This window comes from Dama dama, chromosome 33, assembly GCF_033118175.1.
Source record: "Dama dama isolate Ldn47 chromosome 33, ASM3311817v1, whole genome shotgun sequence".
In the NCBI taxonomy this organism is placed as follows: Eukaryota; Metazoa; Chordata; class Mammalia; order Artiodactyla; family Cervidae; genus Dama; species Dama dama.
In genome coordinates this window covers 34,437,067-34,458,075 of record NC_083713.1, presented here as the reverse complement: position 1 = coordinate 34,458,075, position 21,009 = coordinate 34,437,067, and the positions used below count along the sequence as shown (strand labels likewise).

General features: G+C 38.0%; 1 protein-coding gene across 2 annotated transcripts in view; it reads right to left on the bottom strand.

Annotated features, from left to right (window-relative positions):
* GRB14 (growth factor receptor bound protein 14) overlaps positions 1–21,009 on the bottom strand; it is a 122,078-nt gene that overhangs the window by 20,779 nt on the left and 80,290 nt on the right. For both annotated transcript variants that reach the window (XM_061135192.1, XM_061135193.1), the window contains 3 exons: positions 8,333–8,454; positions 6,435–6,509; positions 2,339–2,476 (listed from right to left, as the gene is read on the bottom strand). In XM_061135192.1, coding sequence (XP_060991175.1) covers positions 2,339–2,476; positions 6,435–6,509; positions 8,333–8,454 — 335 coding nt within the window. The remainder of the gene's footprint in view (positions 1–2,338; positions 2,477–6,434; positions 6,510–8,332; positions 8,455–21,009) is intronic.

The window sequence follows — 21,009 nt, the reverse complement described above, 5'->3', positions numbered from 1 at the left end:
CATGTTAAAAGTAAAAAGATGATCCAACACACATTTGTTTAAAACTAACTTCATATATTACTTCATACATTAAGAACACTGGGAAAAGAGAAAGTTCATTACAAAGGTTAAGGAAAAATCTAAAATCTTAATTACAAAAATGGGTAATTATTCATCCTCACATTATCTACAATATAAAAATTTGAGAACTAGGTTTAAATCCTCAAGAAAAGTTAAATGCATCTATAAGATAGAATGGGGCTTCCCTGGTGGCTCAGAATACTAGTATTCTAACTATATATACTTATAAATAAACATAAAAGATTTCTGTGAAGGAATGGGTTACTAAGTAGAGCCCTATTCCATGAAATATTCTACCACCTAAACCTTAAAGAAACACAGGAACACACACAAACACCTGCAAGTCTTTGTGCACAAGCGTGTGAATAGCAACAAAGGAAAACTCTGTATCACGGAAACCAAGAAACCATGCAAGAAAAGCTGGGGAAAATATGGTATCATTACTCCTTTGTAACTCTGAACTCCTGTTAGGACCACTGCTCAAATGTCTAGTCTCCTTCATCAGCTGTGTTCTGGGCACTTCCATTTGATGCTTCATCATCAACGCAATATATCTTGAACTAAGATCATTATCTTTCTTCTAAGATGGTGACCTTGAAACAAATCTCCTATTCCTGTTTATTTCATCATTTTCTATTTATTTTCCTTTCATGTCCTTCTCTAAGAACATTAAGTGCTTCCTCTTCTTTCATATCAACTGTCAACAAAGCCTGGCCATTTGCCATTTAATCTTACATCCACTCCTCTCTCCACTGCTCATCCTAGGTTAGATTTCATCACCTCCATCCTTGATTAATGAAATGATCATCTAATTAGCACTAATCAGCATCTGTGCCTCAACTCAATCAATCAGTCTTTCTCCCTTCCCTGCTCACTATCCCCCATCTCCCCTGCTCCCTTTCCCTCTTAATTTTTCTGTCTCTCTAGTTGATTTTTTAAGCTTCCTATGGCCATACTAATCTTACAACCTGATCATTTCACTCTCCACCCAAATTAAAAGATCTGTCCCTGTCCTAACCTGAAGAAACTGTGAATGTGACCTTTTTTTTTTTGCAAAGGGGTCTTTGCAGATGTAATTAAGTTAAGGATCTAGAGATGAGATCTTCCTAGGTTATCTGGGTGGGCTCTAAATCCATGACAAGTGTCCTTATCAGAGACACACAGAGAAAGGAGAAGACCGTGTGAAGAGAGAGGCAGAGACCAAAGGCAGCCACAAACAAAGGGACACCAAGAGCCATGACTAGCCAAGACAGAAAATAGTACCACAATGTAAAGGATCAAATATTGAAAATGAGAGATAAATAATGAACATCTTCAGCATATAAGAAAAAACATGAATTTGCAGTCTGAATGTGTATGTTGAGAATCAAGCCAGGTTTAGCAGAATATATTTGAACACACCAAGAAATATGCCAGGAAATGACTAAATACCAAAGATGACAATAAAATTTGAAAAAGAGCCAGAGAAAAGTGACAGATGACCCATAAAAAAAGCAACAATGTTGTCAGTGACAAAACCGATGCATGAACATAGAATTAAACTCTCATGAAAACTCTCAAAAGTAGTTTTACTTAAAAGAAATCTATGCATTGTATAAAATATCAAGACACAAAATGCAGGAATATGGCATTGTCGGCAACAACTAGACTACATAGAAACAGACTAACTAGTATTAGCACTAAGGGAATTATACACATATGTGATTCTGTATGTGTGTAGGAACATCAGCACAGCCATGTCTAAGTGACTGTATACATAGACAGGTATGCATACACAAACACACAAACACATACATGCACCTGATCAGAACATGATAACTTCCTCTAGGAATTTACAGTCGAGGTAAGGAGGCAAAACTGACACACACAAAGGAATTAATAAGCGGTTACAGACTCAGCTAAGTGTTATTAGCTGCTCTACATCAACAGAAGGTCAGTAATATGAACCTTGGTAAAAAGAAAAGGTGTGAACTCTGCTGGGCTTCAAAACCCCAGCCTTGATAAGGAGAATGAAGGTAGATTCAGAGTGGGGGAAAATGGGCAGGGAATGTGATACTGGAACAAGAGCATCCAAATTCCATCAAAGGATGTATATTGAAACTAGTGGAAAACAAAGCTGAATAATTAGTTTTTAAACAGGTTATGGCAAATGTTTGGAATCTTAAAAAAATATATACATCAATACCATGTAATAAAATAATAAATAAAACAAAGTAAAGTCCATTTTAACTTACAACTTCCATATAATTCATAATATATCATTGATATTACCATTTACCTTTGATGTCCCTTTAGTAGAAAAATATAAACCGGATCTTCTTAAAAGGAAGTAAATCTTTTTCCAGGACTTCTTTCCCTGTTCTTTTGAATGTAAGAAGCCATGGATTTCAGGATATGTGCTTGAACTTAGAAACATCTGGAAGAAAAATTAGACCCTCTCATACAGTTTCTGAATCAATGATACTGTAGCTTTATATTTCAAACAGAAATGTGCACCTTCAAACAACACAGATGCCACTTATACACCACTATGGAAATTGGGATATATATACACAGAAAATAAATCAGGCTTCTGAAACCCTGAGGCAAGTTCCAAATGTAAATATGCTCACAAAATATATATTCTAAGTGATCAGTACTTAGAAATCAGTACTACAGAAATTATATGCTATTTCAATGTCCATTTGAAAAGTCAACTTTGTCTTGATACTTTACATCTCTTTCTTTAATAAAAGGTGAAAGATTCACAAGATCTGAAGAGAAACCAGAGTATCTTTTCATCCCTTTTGGTGATTTTCCTTGAGATTATAGATTGACCTATCAACTTCAACTTCATTACAGTCTAAGACAGACCATGATCAGACTTCCATTATTCAGTGAGTAAAGAAATTGGGCCAAATTCTTCTCCTCGATGAAGGTAAAGCAAATAATCTCTTCTTTGTCCTCTATGGTTCTCAGTTGTGGGTGGGTATGGCAGATTGTGTTTTCCAAAGAGAACTGTAACAGTAGCTCTTGTGCAAATGTTACCCTGCCACTGAAACAAGAAATGAAGTTTCTCCACCCCCTTGAATCTGGGCAAGGCTTGTGACTGTTCTAACCAATAGGACGTGGTGGGGGGGGCACACTGCTGATTCTAACCCTCTGTCCCTTAACTAGCCTGATGTCCCTTAACTAGCCTTTTACTCATTAACTCTTGGAAGCTAGCTGTCATGTAAGAAACTGGACCACCCTGAGATAGCTGTATAGTGAGAAGTACAATGCAACTGGAACAGCCCTAGAGGAAGAGACACCATGTAGGGTGGGGGAGAGGTGAGGAAGAGAGAGGGAGAGGCGCCAAGCAATACCAGGCACATACAGTGAAAAGCCATCTTAGAAGAAGTGGGTCCATAACCCCTCTGGGAGTCGATCTGCCTCAGAAAACCATCCAGCTAAGCCCTTTCCTAATCCTGACCTACAAAACTGCTGACAAAATGTGAGTGGCTACTTAAGCCATTAAGGTTTGGACTAGTTTACTACCCAGTGAAAAGTAACTGAGACAGAGGGCGCGTGTCGGTCAGGAAATGGAGAATGAAAAGGACTAGCTCTGAGTAGCTGTGCTCAGCATCCTTAGTTAAGACAAGTGCTCGGGCCTGGTGCACTGGGAAGACCCAGAGGAATCGGGTGGAGAGGGAGGTGCGAGGGGGGATCGGGATTGGGAATACATGTAAATCCATGGCTGATTCATATCAATGTATGACAAAACCCTCTGGAAAAAAAAAAATAATAATAATAAAAATAAATTAAAAAAAAAAAAAGACAGTGGAAATGCATTAGTGTCTCATTAAAAGAAGAAAATAGAAATGTCTATGAATAAACTAATGCAAAATAGAAAAACTGAAATTAAAAGGAAGTATTAGCTAAAGCAACGTGACATATTTTTAAAAGGCTATTCAGGGAAACGCCGAGAGTAGATAATGTTTTTTAAGTAAATTAAAAAAAAAAAAACTTTTAATTTAATGAGCCACAGATATTAATTAATTGACATGCAAAACAGGGAAGTAGGTTTTTTAGTTTGAGTGCTTTCCAAGTTATTAAACCAAACCAATTAAATTTTAAAAAGGGAGTCACAGAGGTCACACTAGAAAAAGAAGGAACGTTTTAAAAAGTGGAAACATTGCCTCAGTGGAGAGAAGAGGTCAGGGGCACATACAGGACTATCTGATTCCAAAGTTATGATTTTTCTTGTTTTTATACTCTAACATTAAAGCAGTATAACTAAATTATAGGCGAATTTGGGAAAGGAGGCAGAAGAAGAACTCCAACCCACCACTCTCTCATAACCCAAATGCAAAGTATTAAGAGGCATGAGGGCGGGGCTCCTGGGGCACTACCTCCGCTGCAATTCACCGGGACATTCCATGGGGTGTCTGTGAAAACCCACTAGCATATAAGTAGCTTTTGGAGAAATCACGAGACCAATCATATCTCTAAAATATTTTGAAGCAAAAAATGAAATACAACCTATTAAAAATAAAAAGCCCACAGAAAAGAAATCTGTGATCCTCAGTGTATTTACCAATATATTCAAATATCAATACATTTAAGCAATATCTATACTGGAACTATTAAAAGTTTTCATCATTAAAGATGAGAGAATATTGAGTGGATTCGAGGATGCCTGCTGTTTAGCTCAGACAGCAACCATTATAAAGACCCTGTTTACCATTAACCTGTTAACAAGTATAGTATCAAACATAAAATACCTGAAACCTTTTATTGTAATGTAAATGTCTTGGGAAAATGGTCACCTAAAGCCATAGCCAGTTTGGGAAAAATGCCCAACAGATGCAAAACTAAGGAAATGTTAAATACTTAGTATTTTTAATTCAGCTATTTCATTTTTCAATCAGGTATTTTCATCATAGATAGTATTTCATTGAATTGCTAAATATTTTATCACAAACAGGATTGAGGGCATTTATTATAAAAGTTAATAATAAATATCTGTTTGTAAAGGGTCTACAATTTACTGGAAATTTTGACTTTTTCAAAGACTAACATATTCTTTAAATATGTCACAGAGCAAAATTCTGCAAATTTCCTTTTGTGATACACTTAAAATCCTTTGACAATTGTCCAAAACTGGAAAGAATAATATAGTGATGGGGTTTTATTGACTTAGGGAACTCTTTATCTAGATTTTGTTTTTTTCTATTCTTTTCCAACTTTATCTCCATCAAAAATTAATAATTCAAGACATAACATCCAAAATCTGGACATGTATAAATATGGATCTGACTGAACAGTCGCTTCTCCAAAGAAGACAAACAGATGGCACATGAAAAGATACTCAGCATCGCTTATTATTAGAGAAATGTAAATCAAATCGACAATGAGGTATCACCTCACACTGGTCAGAATGGCCATCATTAAAAAGTATACAAATAATAAATGCTGGAGAGTGTGTGGAGAAAAGCGGACCCTCCTACACTGTTAGTAGGAATGCAAATTGGTACAGCCATTATGGAGAACAGTATAAAGATTCCTTAAAAAACTAAAAATAGATCTAAAAATAGAACTAAAAATATGATCTCGTAAGCCCATTCTTAGGCATATATCCACAGAAAACCATAACTGGAAAAGATACATGCCTCCCAATGTTCATGGATGCACTATTTACAACAGCCAAGACATGGAAGCAACCTAAATGTCCACTGACAGATGAATGAATAAAGATGTGATATATTTACATAATGGAATATGGAATATTACTCAGCCATAAAAAAGAATGAAATAATGTCATTTTAAGCAACATGAATGGACCTAGAGATTTTCATACTAAAAAGTGAAGTAAGTCAGAGAGAGAAAGATGAATAACATATGATGTTGCTTATATGTACAATCCTAAAAAAAAATGGTATAAATGAACTTATATACAAAACAGAAACAGATCCATAGACATAGAAAACACACTTACAGTTACCAAAAGGGAAAGCAGAGGATAAATTAAGAGTTTGGAAACAACATATATATACTACTATATATAAAACAGATAACTAATAAAGACCTACAGGGACCTATACTCAATATTTTGTAATAGCCTATAAAAGAATCTGAAAAAATAGATACATATGAATGTATAACTGAATCACTTTGCTGTACATCTGAAACTAGCAGAACACTGTAAATCAACTATACTTCAATAAAAACAGAACATTTTTAGTCTCATAAAGTAAAACAAAAGGGCACTGAAATGTAAGATGAGTATATCTACTTATAAAATTAGATATTTATAATTATAATTAGATATTTATTTATTTATTTAAATAAATATGGACCTTACAGTTTCCCTTTATTATTTATTACTTACATATCTTATTGAAAATATATTTTACCTGCAAAATCTGTGTAGGGGATATTTCACCATTGGTTTCAGTTGCAAAAGACACCATATGCTCTGGAAAAAAATACTAACGAAAAGATACATGTTACATTCTCCCAAAAGCCGTGCCAGAAAAGATGGAACTATGACCAACAGAGTACTCTAAAGCAAAAGCTCTTAAATCAGTGTTTTGAAAATTCACCCAAAGCACTTTTTAAAACGCCAGTCCCTGGCTCTAACCAATACACAGGTACGTTAATGAGAAGATAGGAGCACAGCCCAAACGTCAGGCAGACACCCTCGGGGGTGCCGACACAGGAAGATCCACGCACCTCCAGTTACAACACACTGCCCTCGGGCTGCTCGTGTGTGAGCTCCCGTGCCTGTCCCAGAGTCCTGCAACCACTCCAGCAGGTACGGAAGGGCTATTTTACAAACTCAAGGCTCACAGAAGTAAAGTAATCTACCCAAGGTCACAGCCACAGTATAAAGGAGCCAGGACTTGACTAGAGGGTCAGGTTGCTAAAAGGACAGTTTTGTCTACCTACTGTTTTCCCAAACCTGTTTAATCATAAAACTCACCCAGAAAAGCTGTTTAAAATAGGAATTCCCAGGCCTCAATCCTGGAGTGTCTGATTCAGTAGGTCAGGGTAGATCTGGATCCTGTATTTTTAATAAGCACTATCTCCTCCCCCAGGAAACTTTCATGATCAGGCAAGTTTGGAAAATTACATGCCACTATACTTCCTCTAGGACAGGGTTTTTGAACAGTAGATCTATTAACATTGTCTAATAACACTGTGCTGGGGGGACTGTTCAGTGCATTGCAGGGCATTTAGAGCATCCCTGGCCTCCACCACTAGCAGACCCCCGTCCCCTCAGTATGAAAACCAAAAAGGTCTCCAGACATTATTATCAATCACTCTCATTGAGAACCACTACTCTAAGTCTACAAAATGAATCTATAGCTTTGTTTAAATAAAAGAAAAATAGATAAACCAAAAATGAGCACTAAATCATATGTCTTTAATGATGACTTTTAAATTTCTTGCTTTTAATAAAGATTCACAACAAGAAAACAGTTTCCTTTTAAATTCTATTTAATTTTTATTAGGACTCTTATTTTATTCGTCAAAGATCATCCCATTATGTTTCTATTAATAGGTTCAAATAAAAGAGAATGTAAGAGGCCTTTCTGGGTTTGAAAATATTCTATTATGGTGTGTATCATATATTTTTCATTAAGTATATCATTTCAATCCAATTATCCAAAACTTAGTATAAAAATACGCTACAGCTGCAGAGACAAAAACAATTTAAAGTAATGAGCCCAGAGGCTATTCTGACTTCTCTAGATCACTAGTCTTCACTAGTATGTGACATACATTTATTTTCTTTTAAAAAGAACTATAATGAAAGTAGTATTTACTAGATAATGGACTGGTATTTATCTCATTTCTTCTTAGCTCAGTAATTATTGCACTGAAAACAAAATAATTTGGAACAGCAAGATGCTTGTCAATCTAAACTTCTGGTTAAGTTTCAACACTCCCAACAAACATCAATCTGATCTTCCTTTAGAATTTTTCTTAATTTCCTAAGTTCTGCAAAAAGACTTAAACCATAGTATTTTGGAACCTGCCTGGGAGGTATCTAATAATTCATTCCCCAAATCAAATGTAGTTTTTTTTCTTAAACGGCAAGAAAAAAAAGCAACAGTTCCCCAAAACTACATATATGAACTTCTGTGAGCATGTCAACTATAAGTTTAAAGGACTAGAATTCTTACCTACAATTTACCAAGTACATAACTGTACTTTATCTATAGTGTACTTTTTCCTCACATAAAATAAAATAAAATTTAACTAAGCTCATTTATTTTCCATAACTATTAATTGGGATTTCACTTACCATTGGGTTTTTAAAGAATTCATATTTGGCATAATTTTTTCTAAGGTATAGCTTATTTTCTTCTTCCATTCCCCAGTTAGATAGCACTTCAATCACCAGCTCGTGGTCTTCTATTGTTCTTTCTGTAAAGAATGTTCCAGTGAGCATGTCAACAGATAGATGGATGGATGGATGGATGAACAGACAGAAAGATGGACAGATAGGTAAACAAATATATATATGGACATATATCCATACAAATATATAAAATATATAATGTATGTATCTTTATTAAACATAGCCAATTTAAACTCAATTCTGAAATAGCCAGAATGATAAAATTTTCATCAATTTTGAATTTGCAATGTTGATTTTACACCAAAGCAGTTTGTAACCCAAAGAGAAAAATGACATAAAATATCACAATGCACTTTTCACTAATTCTTGATCTCCTTTTGCTGATATGTAAATTATGTTTGCAACAAACCTGAATTAAGGATATGAGAGCTATTATTTTTCTCTAACTCATCATGGTGCCAAAAATTAAAATATTTGCCTCAAGGTTGAACAATTCATCCCATCAAGAGATGAAAAAATTTGACAGGTTCAGTATGCATTTAAGACTCATAATCTGGATAGTTAAGAAAATTTAAAATAAATGCTTTAAAAAAGAAACTTTTAATGCAAGGACATACACTTTTTAAGAAACTTAATTTCTTGTGGTACTTTTTATTTTCAATACTAATGTTCAGGCAGTTTGTATTAACCAAGAAGATAATTAGGCAGGGTGGGAAGGCACTTAGGAGGAAAGGAACTTAAATGAAAAAAGCAATGGCATCTTTAAAGAGGTGAACATAACATGCAAAATTCCTGTTTTAAAAAGAAACTGTGATGTTCACAGTGGTACCATTCATAATAGCCCCAAACTGGAAGTTATCTAAATGCCTATTAATGTGAGAATGAATAAGTAAATTGTGTAAAGGACCGGCAGAATATACACTACACAACACACAACTGCATGGATAAATTCCACAAACATAACAGTAAATGAAAGAAGTCAGACACAAAGAGTAATAGTCTGCTTTCATAAGTTCAACACAAATACAATAGATCTACGGTGTTAGAAATCAAGATAATGGGTACAGTGGGTGAGGGTGCAGGGCTGTGAGGGAACCACTAGGTGAAGGAGATATTCTGTTTCTTAATCTGGGTGTTAGATACTCAGGTACATATAATACAATATCTGAGAATCCATCAAGTTGTCTACATTTGTCCCCTTACGGTAAGGTATGTCACACTTCGATAAAAGGGGAAAGAAAAGTGACTATGAAATTATTAATGCAAAATGGAGAAGAGTCAAATAAGAAATACAGAAATCCTCTGCTTTTTTTGGGTGTTTCATGGACCTTTTTGAAAAGAATCTGTCTCAGAAATTCAATACTCAGGAATGATCTGTGACCTACAACACCCAAACCCTTGAAAGTAATGTCATACTTAAGCAGAAGCTTCTTCGTCTGAAAGGAAGTTCTTGTAAGAACGCTCAATGAATATGGATGAGTTGGAGCCAAGCGTGTATCAGTACTCTGGGTTCTGTTCCTAACTCCGATCGTTCTTTTTCTCTCTCATTGACTAGCTCTGGTAGCTCCTTCTCTCCTAAGATGCAGTCCTTGGCTCGACTCTTTTCTTTCCCTTCTCTCAACTAATTCACTCTCCCTCCTCTTCAGCTATTAAGTCTGTCTGTCAAGTTCCTTGAATTGAAATCTCCACTGCAGTTGCTTCAACTGGCGCTTCAATCCTAACTGCTAGCCTTTCCAACCACTTCAAACATAGTCTGTCTAAAACCAAAGTTCCGAAGGGTGGTTCCTCGAAATATTACACAATCCCAGCAATTCCACTTCTGAGCACATAACCAAAAGAAGTGAAAACAAGGACTGAAACTGGTACTTGTACATCAGTGTTCATTGTAACATCATTCACAGTAGCCAGAAAGTAAAAACATCCTCACATCCATCAACAAACGAAGGGGACAAACAAAGTGTAGTAGAGACATACAGTGGAATATTTAGCCTTAAAAAGAATGAAATCCTTACACATGGTACGACACGGATGAACCTTAAAGACATTATGCTATATAAAATAAGACAGACACAAAAAAATAGACACTATATGATTCCATTTACATGCAGTACCGAGAACAGACAAATTCACTGAGAAAGAAAGTAGAACGGTGGTTGCCAAGGACCAGGGTGGGGGAGGAATGAGGAGTTATTGTTTAATGGGTTCAGGGTTTCATTATGGGAAGATAAAAGTGTTCTAGAGATGGACAGGGATAATGGCTGCACAACAATATAAATGTATATAATTCCAGTGAACAGTAAAATGGGTAAAATGATAAATTTTATGTTACACACATTTTCCCAAAAGTTGCTGAAAAAATTAAAAAACTAAGAGTATCTTACTTTTTCTCTCTCAAAGTGCTTTTTCTTAAATTCTGCTACGTCTCTTACAACCCCATGTCCTCTCTGATATTCTCCACTGTTGTTACCCCAGACATTAGACTCTTCCTCTGAGTTTCTCACACAACCAACTCCTCACCCCCACTGTTACTATTCCAATTTAAACCTTCGCCTTTTCCTAACTAATCTCCAAACCGCTGTTTTCTCATTCTTCCAATACAACCTGGACCCTTATATCATAAGAAGCCTCATAATACATTTGCATCAACGTGACCACTGTTCAAAAACTCATCTACTTTCTACTTGTTATGAGATAAATCCATATAATCTGGCAGTTTTCCCTTGTTCATTCATCTATCCATTCAACAAATATTTACTGAAGGCCTACCATGTGTCAGACACTCATCTTAGAGCTAGGAATTTTGTGGTCAACAAGAGAGTAAGTAAGAAATCATTGCCTTGTGGAACTCCCACTCTAATGTGAAGACATGGGAAAAAAATCTAATGTAAATCTTAAAAGGTGGCAATAAACACTATAGAGAAAAATGGACTGGGGAAGAGGGAGAGAGGAGGGAACAGAGGAAAGAAATTCATTTTCTAAAGCTTGCCAAGGGACTTCCCTGGTGGTAGAGTGGTTAAGAATCCACCTGTCAATGCAGTGCACACGGGTTTGATCCCTGATCCAGCAAGATTCCACATGCCACTGAGCAACTACGCCAGTGCACCTCAACTACTGCTACGCGCCTAGAGCCCGAGCGTCTCAACAAGAAAAGCCACGGCAATGAGAAGCCTGTGCGCTGCAATGAGTGAGTAGCCTCCACTCGCTGCAATTAGAGAAAGTCCACGAAGCAACAAAGACCCAGCAGAGCCAAAAATAAGTAAACAAAAAAAAATTTATATAATAAAGATTACCAAGGAAGGCCATGTCAAGAAGGTAATGTTTAAGCAAAAATCCAAAAGAGAAGAAGGCATGAGCCAAGCAGCTATCGAAAGGAAGAACAAGAGGAAACCCCTTGAGGCAAAAACCAAGGCTGGCATGTTTGAAGTAGGGCAAGGAGGCCAAGGGAGCTAAAGCCGAGTGAGCAAAGGGGAGGGGAGTGCCAGGAGGAGAGGTCAGGGACGTAAAAGTGATGAGCTGGGGCCACTGGATAAAGACATGCAGGTCAGAATGAGGATCTGGCTTTTCCTCTGAGTTAGATAAGAAGTCATTTTGAACAGGAATACTACAAGCTGACCCCTGTTTTCACTGGATGACACTAGATGCTCAGTGGAGAACTGATTTCACAAGGCTTAAGGGTGCAAGCAGGAAGCCCATCTGGTAGAATACTGCAATTAACAAGGGGAGAGATGATGTGGCTTCAATGAGTGGGCAGCAGTAAGAAGACATGTAAGAAGCAGGCAGGATCTGGATGTGTTCTGAAGGCAGAGCCAATAGGATCTGCTGACAGATTGGATGGGGAGTGAAAGAGAGGGGGCAGTTAAGGAAGATACAAGGATTCTTGACTTAGGCATTTGGAAGGACTGCCGCCACAGAGCTAGGAAGACTGTAAGAGAAGCATTTTGAGGGGAGATCCAGCAGTCACTCAGATATCGAGTGAGAAGTTGCACCTCTAATAATCTTTATTAGCCTTACTTGTGTCTAGTTCTCACACAACCCCAGCTGATTTTTTTCAGTCTTATGAAGCACAGGTTCACATTATTAAACATACTATGTGCTAAGCGCTGGATCTGTATTCACTGCAACTACAGTGGGAGAAAAGTGCAAGGTATTAAGCAAGAGGTCTGCCTATTTGTTTTATCAACCTGTGTTTAATTGTACTCATCACCTATCCCTACCACTAAGAAAACAGCACACGATCTGCCCTGAAGATAAACTATGCAGACAAGAAAAATGACAAAGATGCACTTTCTTTACTTTTGACTTTCAAATTAGACTTTATCAATCTTTGACAAATATGATCACTTAGGGAGAATAATTGGCTTCCCTGATAATTCAGTTGGTTAAGAATCCACCTGCAATGCAGGAGACTCCAGTTTTACTCCTGGGTCGGGAAGATCCCCTGGAGAAGGGATAGGCTACCCACTCTAGTATTCTGAGGCTTTCCTCATAGCTCAGCTGGTAAAGAATCTGCCCACAATGTGGGAGACCTGGGTTCGATCCCCTGAAGAAGGGAAAGGCTACCCACTCCAGTATTCTGGCAGGGAGAACTCCATGGACTGTATAGTCCATGGGGTCACAAAGAGTTGGACCTGACTGAGCAACTTTCATTTTCACTTTCAGGGAGAATAATGGCCAGCCGATCCTCTACTGCCCCAGGCAGGGATGCACCCTCTGTCATCTGAGAAATTATCTTGGATTAAGGGGTTAGTGGAGGAAAGAGTGGAGTGGAGACTGAGAGGGAGATGGAGAGTAAGTGGATGGCTTAGGTCCCAGCGACTCCCTACTCTGCCCTTCCTAGAACTAGGACCCTTTCAGGGTGAGGAGTGGATGGTGATAAAACCCCATATAAGTTTACTGGTGGTGTGTGGTTCAAACCAGAGAGAACCTCGGGAGATTTACAGCCTCAAGTAGAAGTCCTGCATCTAACATGGCAGAAAAGCAATTAGCTAAGTGCAACCTTGAGGAAGATGAGTCCATAACATTCAAGAATGAGAAAAGAACACTGCAGAATCAAGTTCCCCAAAAGGAGTAGGGAAGGGCTAAGAGAAGACCATGAACTTATTGGACTTTATGGTACAGGCAATAAGCTTGAGAGTAACAAGAGTTTCTAAAGCATGAAGAGAAAAGTTGGATAGCAGTTAGACAAACACCCTGGGACTTAAATGACCCACCAGAGTATTTGAAGAGTGAAAGTAGGTCTTAACCTTCAACTGCTGCTGCTGCTGCTAAGTCACTTCAGTCGTGTCTGACTCTGTGTGACCCCAGAGATGGCAGCCCACCAGGCTCCCCCGTCCCCGGGATTCTCCAGGCAAGAACACTGGAGTGGGTTGCCATTTCCTTCTCCAATGCATGAAAGTGAAAAGTGAAAGTGAAGTTGCTCAGTCGTGTCCGACTCCTAGCGACCCCATGGACTGCAGCCTACCAGGCTCCTCCGTCTATGGGATTTTCCAGGCAAGAGTACTGGAGTGGGTTGCCATTGCCTTCTCCGAACCTTCAAATGCAAGGATCTTAAACCTGTATGAAACTTATGTATATAACCTGAACTGATTATTACAACAAAAAGACTAAGAATAATCCATAAAGCAAGCCAATAACAAAAGATTAAATTGTCATTAAGAGGTCAAGAGACTCACTCAGAAATTAACTCAAGCTATAGAAATAAAGTTAGTTACATCTCTTCATGTCTAAACCTGAGAAATCATGGCTGTATTTAATTATTATATCATTATTCTGCAGTAAGTTGAATAAAGACTTCATGTCCTGATCTCTGGAACCTGTAAACAGTACCTTATGTGGCAAAGGATCTGCAGATGTCATTAACAGAAAGATCCCGAGAAGAGATTATCCAAGACTATACAGGTGGGCCTTAAATCCAAACACAAGTATCCTTTTAAGAGAGAGACAGAAGGAGATCTGACAGAGAAAGAAGAGGAAAGGACAATGTGACCCCAGAGGCACAGACTCAAGTGATGTGAAGTGATCACAAGCCAAGGAATCATGGTTGCTACCAGAAGCTGAAAGAGGCAAGGAACGGCTTCCCCATAAAGCCTCTGGGAAGAGTGTGGCCCTGCCAACACCTTGATTTCAGCCTAGCGAAATTAATTTAAGACCTCTCACCTCCAGACCTTTAAAGATTACATTTTTATTGGTTTAAGCCACCATCAACGACAGAGGATGAGATGGCTGAATGGCATCACTGACTCAATATTTGACATGAGTTTGAGCAAGCTCCGGGAGATGGTGAAGAACACGGAAGCCTGGCATGCTGCAGTCCATGGGGTCACAAAGTGTCAGACACAACTGAGCGACTGAACAACAAACAACGAAGCCACCATAAATTTGTTCCAGCAACCTTACGAAACTAAGAGGATAATCTATAAGAGCAAGCTCTATTTCCATTTTGCAGATAAGGAGTCTCGTGTTTAGAATAACAAACATCTCAGGATTTGAACGGCAGCCACACATCTGACCTCGGGTTTCTCCTCCTTCCTCCGCACAGCACTGCCTTGGCCTTCACTGCAGTTCCCACTGGAAGGGCATCCCCTGTTTATAGCCTACTTGTTCTTTCTGTATCAGCTCATATCTCTCTCACGTTCTGGCAGTTCTCAAGACTCCATTGCCTCAGATTCTTTTATTTTGATATGTGTTCAATAACTATTTACTAATTAACTGAAAACAAACCACCACAGTTTGGGTATAAGGGAAATAATTTAACAGGCAGTATTTCAAATTATCAATCTTAACCTCACATAAAAGTAAAGTAAATTATTTGAATTTGGATTCTCTTCAAAAAAGAAAATAAAACAAAAAAGAGTGGAAAAACCAAGTTGCATTTGAACAGCTATGACAAACATGTCACACACACACACACAAAAACTGGTGTAATGTGTGTAGTCACCAAAAAAGCAACAGTCTAGCTGGGGTTTTGTTGGTTACACACATATGAAGCCCAACATACCAATCCAGAATGGAAAATTAAGGGATATATGATTTGCAGAAAAGTTCACAGAATGATAATACCAAATGCCAATTACTAGCATCAGGAAGATAGCCTAGGAATCTTAAGCAGAAAAAAATGTTTTCAAATCAAGCAGACAAAAACTAGAGTATGTGGGAAAGCAGAAACATACTTCTGGTACTATTCTATTGAAAATTCAGAAAACATATAAAAAGCAAACAAAGGCCAGAGTATCAAATGCAGCCACAGGTTTTTACCTCTTATACTCTTCTGGTAATGGAGACAAAACTTACTTATTATAGAATCTGGCTTCTTAAAATGATATTAAATAATTTGCTTACACTTACACATCACAGTCCCCATTTAGATGTACCATTATATATACCATCTCCCAACTGATGCTCATTATGTTAAAGGATAAATGCTATAATAATCCAAAGAACCCTAAAAGGTCTAAGTGTTTATCAGCTAATCACATCTTACAGAAAAATAGTGTTTTTTAAAAATGCAGAAATCAAACTAATTACAGATCTTAATAGGGAGAAGTTCAAGAGGATACAAGATACCTAGATGGATTACTTTGAAAGGAAAAGAAAAACACTTAAAGGGTAGGTGAAAAGTGGCTGAAGACCAGCTTTGTTTTGCCAAGGCCTATTCATAAAGTAAGACATCACCACCAACACCCAAGAAAGGCAAAACAAAACCAAACACTTGTCTAGATGGCTTTCAATAAACTTTCGGTTGACTCTTCTTCTGTAGTCCCATTATAAAGCCAAGCAGACTTTAACCAACTGAGCAATCCTAGTAAATAACTTATATTGTTTAAATAGCAAAAGAAATGCATTAATTCTATATTTAGAGGCTCTTTGCTCTAAATGTTTGAAAACACAGTATTACGAGCTATCATCCAGGATGAACTCAGATACTTGTTGAGTTATCATTTGAGAAATGACTCCAGGTAAAATCCACATAAATTCAATGTGACTTTTAAAAAAAACCTTAGTTTTAAAACTTCATAAATTCATCAAAACTATTATATTAAGATAAATTATTAAAACTTCACAGGGACTTCCCTGGTGGTCCAGTGTTAGGACTCCATGCTTCCACTGCAGAGGCCACGGGTTCCATCCCTGGTCAGGAACCAGGAGGCTGCAACCGGCGCTGCATGGCAGAAAAAAAAAAAAAAAATGCCACAAACCTTCACAGATACAAGTCGATTTAAAACACTTTCCAAAGAATTTTTCAGGCATTGTAAAATGAATGTTATAGTGATAAAATTCCACTCTTATGTAGGTAGAAAAATAGAAGAGAAGCCATCTTAAGTCACTTCAAAACAGCACCGACAAGGAGGGAAAAAAAGCCTCCAGAAAGAATGGGGAAAAAAGCTGTCTTAAAAACAGAAGCTTCACATCACTAAGTTTTATTTTTGCTTCTGATAAATCAGTGAAGTCTTATGGTAATGCACTGAAATATTACTGAATAGTGATAACTACACATAATTCTGTTTTCTATTTAATTTTCAGAAAATTTTTCTTTAAAAAGAAAGAAAAGAAAGAAGTTTCTTCTGAAACTGTTTATTTAACTTCAAAGTCTTTTTAAAAAACCTCAATCCTCCCAGAATGGAAAATGTTCACCTGTGACCTTCTGCCTGGACTTCTTCGCTGAATCTACTGAAAGTAGAGCATGAGGATCAAATAGAAACTGAAGTCCCTACTCTTCTCATCACCAGATAAGAGAAGAAACAAAAGTGGCTTTTAGCTCTAATTCACCCAGAAAACAATTCTTTGTATACCTTTGTTACAGGAAACTCCAGGAGACAAAAGGTCCTTGTACTTCTCTGTGCTAGCTAGAAACTACATACATTTTGTCAATCTTATTTTCAGATAAAAATGAACAGCATCTGAGCAAGCAAAACAGTAACTGGGGAAGCAAACAATAAAGCAAGGCTCAATTTCTAAAAGCTTCCTTAACCTAAGAAAACTACCTAATACCAATAAGATCCCCCAGAAAATCGTCACTGCCAGATTCAGCTTCCCAAAAGCAATAATAAGAAAATCTTGATGCTTAAGTTGATGGGTATAAGGGTCTTGTGGATCATTCCTCAACAAAGCATAACTCATACTAACTCAGATTCAATGATCACAACTTGTATTATTCATAGAAAGCCTTATTTTTTCCCCAGAAGTCTGCATATATATTATCTTAAGTTTACTGTAAATATTTGAGTTTAGAAACAACTTTCACAAATTCTAAGTTATCCAATGCATCCTTTAAGGACTCAGAGTAAATTTCCACCTGGGCATGGCATGACACGTGATTCCTTTAGCTCCTTTTTCAAATCTCTTCCTTCTATGCACATTGTAATCTATCCTTTGAACTGCTTGTTCAGTACATCTTAGTTCAGAAGCCATTTATTTGTTTTAGACTCTAAGTTACAAAGATGCACATATACACAGTTCCAAAATTAATGTAATTACAGATTAGATTTAATAACACAATCCCTATTAAGACAGCGGCAGGAAATGTTACAGCAGCATAAAAGATTGGTACTTGATCCAACTTGGACCTTCAGGAAGTTTTCTGAATTAAGTCTTTAAAAAAATATCTTAACAAGTTTTAAAATTTGTGTTTATTTTTTTTCCAGGTTACTAAAATAATGTATTTCCATTACAGAAAATTTGAAAACAGACAACTCACAATCATAATCCATCTTTAAAACTGTCCATTAGGAATAAGCACTTAACATTACATTATATTCCCTTCTTGTCTTTTTCTTTGGGACCATGTGAGTTTATATGTATAGATTTTTCACATTTAGAAAACAATGTACATATAGATTTATAAACATATATACATTTCCTAAATGCGGTGAAAAGTATACACTTTATTCAAATCACCGTTACAGTCTCACATTTGTCCATACTAGTCTTCAATGGAAAAACTGCAAAAACATGATTAAAAGCTGCATAACATCATATTCTATAAATGTACTATAATTTATAACATTCCTCTATTATTACAGCATTAGGCTTCTTTTTTCATTAATTGATACTGTAAATAATCCTGCTTGAAACAGCCTTAAGTCTGTTTCTTATCCAAATTTGCTTGCCCCCTGTCCCCACCTATCTGGCACTTGTGGGAGAGTCGCCTGCCAGAACCCAATTCACCTCTATCACTCCTAATCAGTTTTCATTCCAATCCAAAAGAAACACAATGCCAAAGAATATTCAAACTACCACACAACTGCACTCATCTCACACGCTAGCAAAGTAATGATCAACATTCTCCAAGCCAGGCTTCAACAGTACGTGAATTGTGAACTTCCACATGTTCAAGCTGGATTTAGAAAAGGCAGAGGAACCAGAGACCAAATTGCCAACATCTGCTAGATCATCAAAAGAGTAAGAGAGTTCCAGAAAAACATCTACTTTTGCTTTATTGACTACACCAAAGCCTTGCCTGTATATATCATAAACAAACTGTGGAAAATTCTTAAAAAGATGGGAGTACCAGACCACCTTATTTGCCTCCTGAGAAATCTGTATGCAGGTCAAGAAGTAACAGTTAGAACTGGACACGGAACAACAGACTGGCTCTAAATGAGGAAAGGAGTATGTCAAGGCTATATATTGTCATCCTGCTTATTTAACTTACATGCAGAGTACATCATACAAAATGCCAAGCTGGATGAAGCACAAACTGGAATCAAGATTGCCTGGAGAAATAACAATAACCTCAGATACGCAGATGACACCACCCTTATGGCAGAAAGTGGAGAAGAACTAACGAAAGTGAAAGAAGAGAGTGAAAATGTTGGCTTAAAACTCAACATTCAGAAAACTAAGATCACAGCATCTGGTCCCATCACTTCACGGCAAACACATGGGGAAACAATGGAAACAGTGACAGACTTTATTTTCTAGGGCTCCAAAATCACTGCAGATGGTGACTGCAGATATAACTTGCTCCTTGGAAGAAAAGCTATGACCAACCAAGACAGCATATTAAAAAGCAGAGACATTACTTTACCAACAAAGGTCCATCTAGTCAAGGCTATGATTTTTCCAGTAGTCATGCAAGAATGTGAGAGTTGGATTATAAAGAAAGCTGAGAGTTGAAGAATTGATGCTTTTGAACTCTGGTGTTGGAGAAGACTCTTGAGAGTCCCTTGGACTGCAAAGAGAACCAGCCAGTTCATCCTAAAGGAAATCAGTCCTGAGTATTCAATGGAAGGACTGATGCTGAAGCTGAAACTCCAATACTTTGGCCACCCTATGTGAAGAGCTGACTCTTTGGAAAAGACCCTGGTGCTGGGAAAGATTGAAGGTGGGAGAAGAAGGGGACATCAGAGGATGAGATGGTTGGATGGCATCACCGACGTGATGGATATGAGTTTGAGTAGGCTCCAGGAGTTGGTGATGGACAGGGAGGCCTGGCGTGCTGCAGTCCATGGGGTCACAAAGAGTCGAACACAACTGAGTGACTGAACTGACTGACTCCTAGTGCTTCTTGCATCACTCTGTTTTGGGGGCTGCGGGGAGGTCTGTAATTTCTTAAAAGATGTATGAGAAAAACTAGTGCCAGCAAGTATGCTGACTGTCTCAAAAAACAACTAGCTTCCGAGCAGCCAAAGGCTGCACCTAGGCATATGGGAGAGGCAGGTGTGTGTCCCTACCTGCTCTCAAATGGAAAGGGCAACTCCACTTCATAAGGCAGAGTGTGGGATGCCTCCAACTGCTTTCCCATCTTTCCTCTCCCTGGACCATGGCACCAGGTTAGCTGTCAGTCAGCCTGGACAGCTGAGGGGCTTCATCTTTGTTTTTATAGGAATTTTTAGGAAATGGCTAGCAGTTACCATTTCAAAGTGCCAGTCACTCATTCGTCTCTTTGTGACACCATGGATTGCAGCCTGGCAGGTTCCTCTGTCCATGGGATTTCCCAGGCAAGAATACTGGAGTGGGTTGCAATTTCCTTCTCCAGGGGATCTTCCCAGCCCAGGGATGGAACCCCCATCTCTTACCTCTCCTGCATTGGCAGGTGAGTTCTTTACCAGGAGCACTATGGGAGAGTTATTATACAGTTATACTTTATTGTCAATTTTAACTACTATTCCAAGTAAGCCTTGGAAGATGTATAGCAGTTAGCCAGGTAGAGATGGGTGAAAAAGGGCTTCCTGAGAGTCTTAACAGCATGAGTAAGGAGACGGAGGAGTAGAAATGTAGGCGACTACAGGCAGTTGTCTCATGTATGGACTCAGAGGAGAGGAGCAGGACGCAAGGCTGGAGACAGGAAGGGTAGTCAAGTCGCACATACTACAAGCCCCCAAACACAAGGTAAATTGTGACTGCGCTCAGATGGATAACTCTGGTATGATCTGAGGCAACAGGAAGGGCCCGCTGTGAGAAGAAAGGAATTCCTGAGAAGAGAAGTGATGAGACTTGAACCCAGGCTATGAGAATGCTGAAAAGGAAAAATCAGCTGGGCCACGAGAGGCAGATTTGGTTATAAGCACTCTCTGCTGCTTTAACATTCCATCTCCTGTCTTAGGGTGCTACCAGAACCATGTCGCCTTACCCCTCGGGTCAGGGTCTTAGGAGAGACGCAGGCACACATGTCCTAAAAG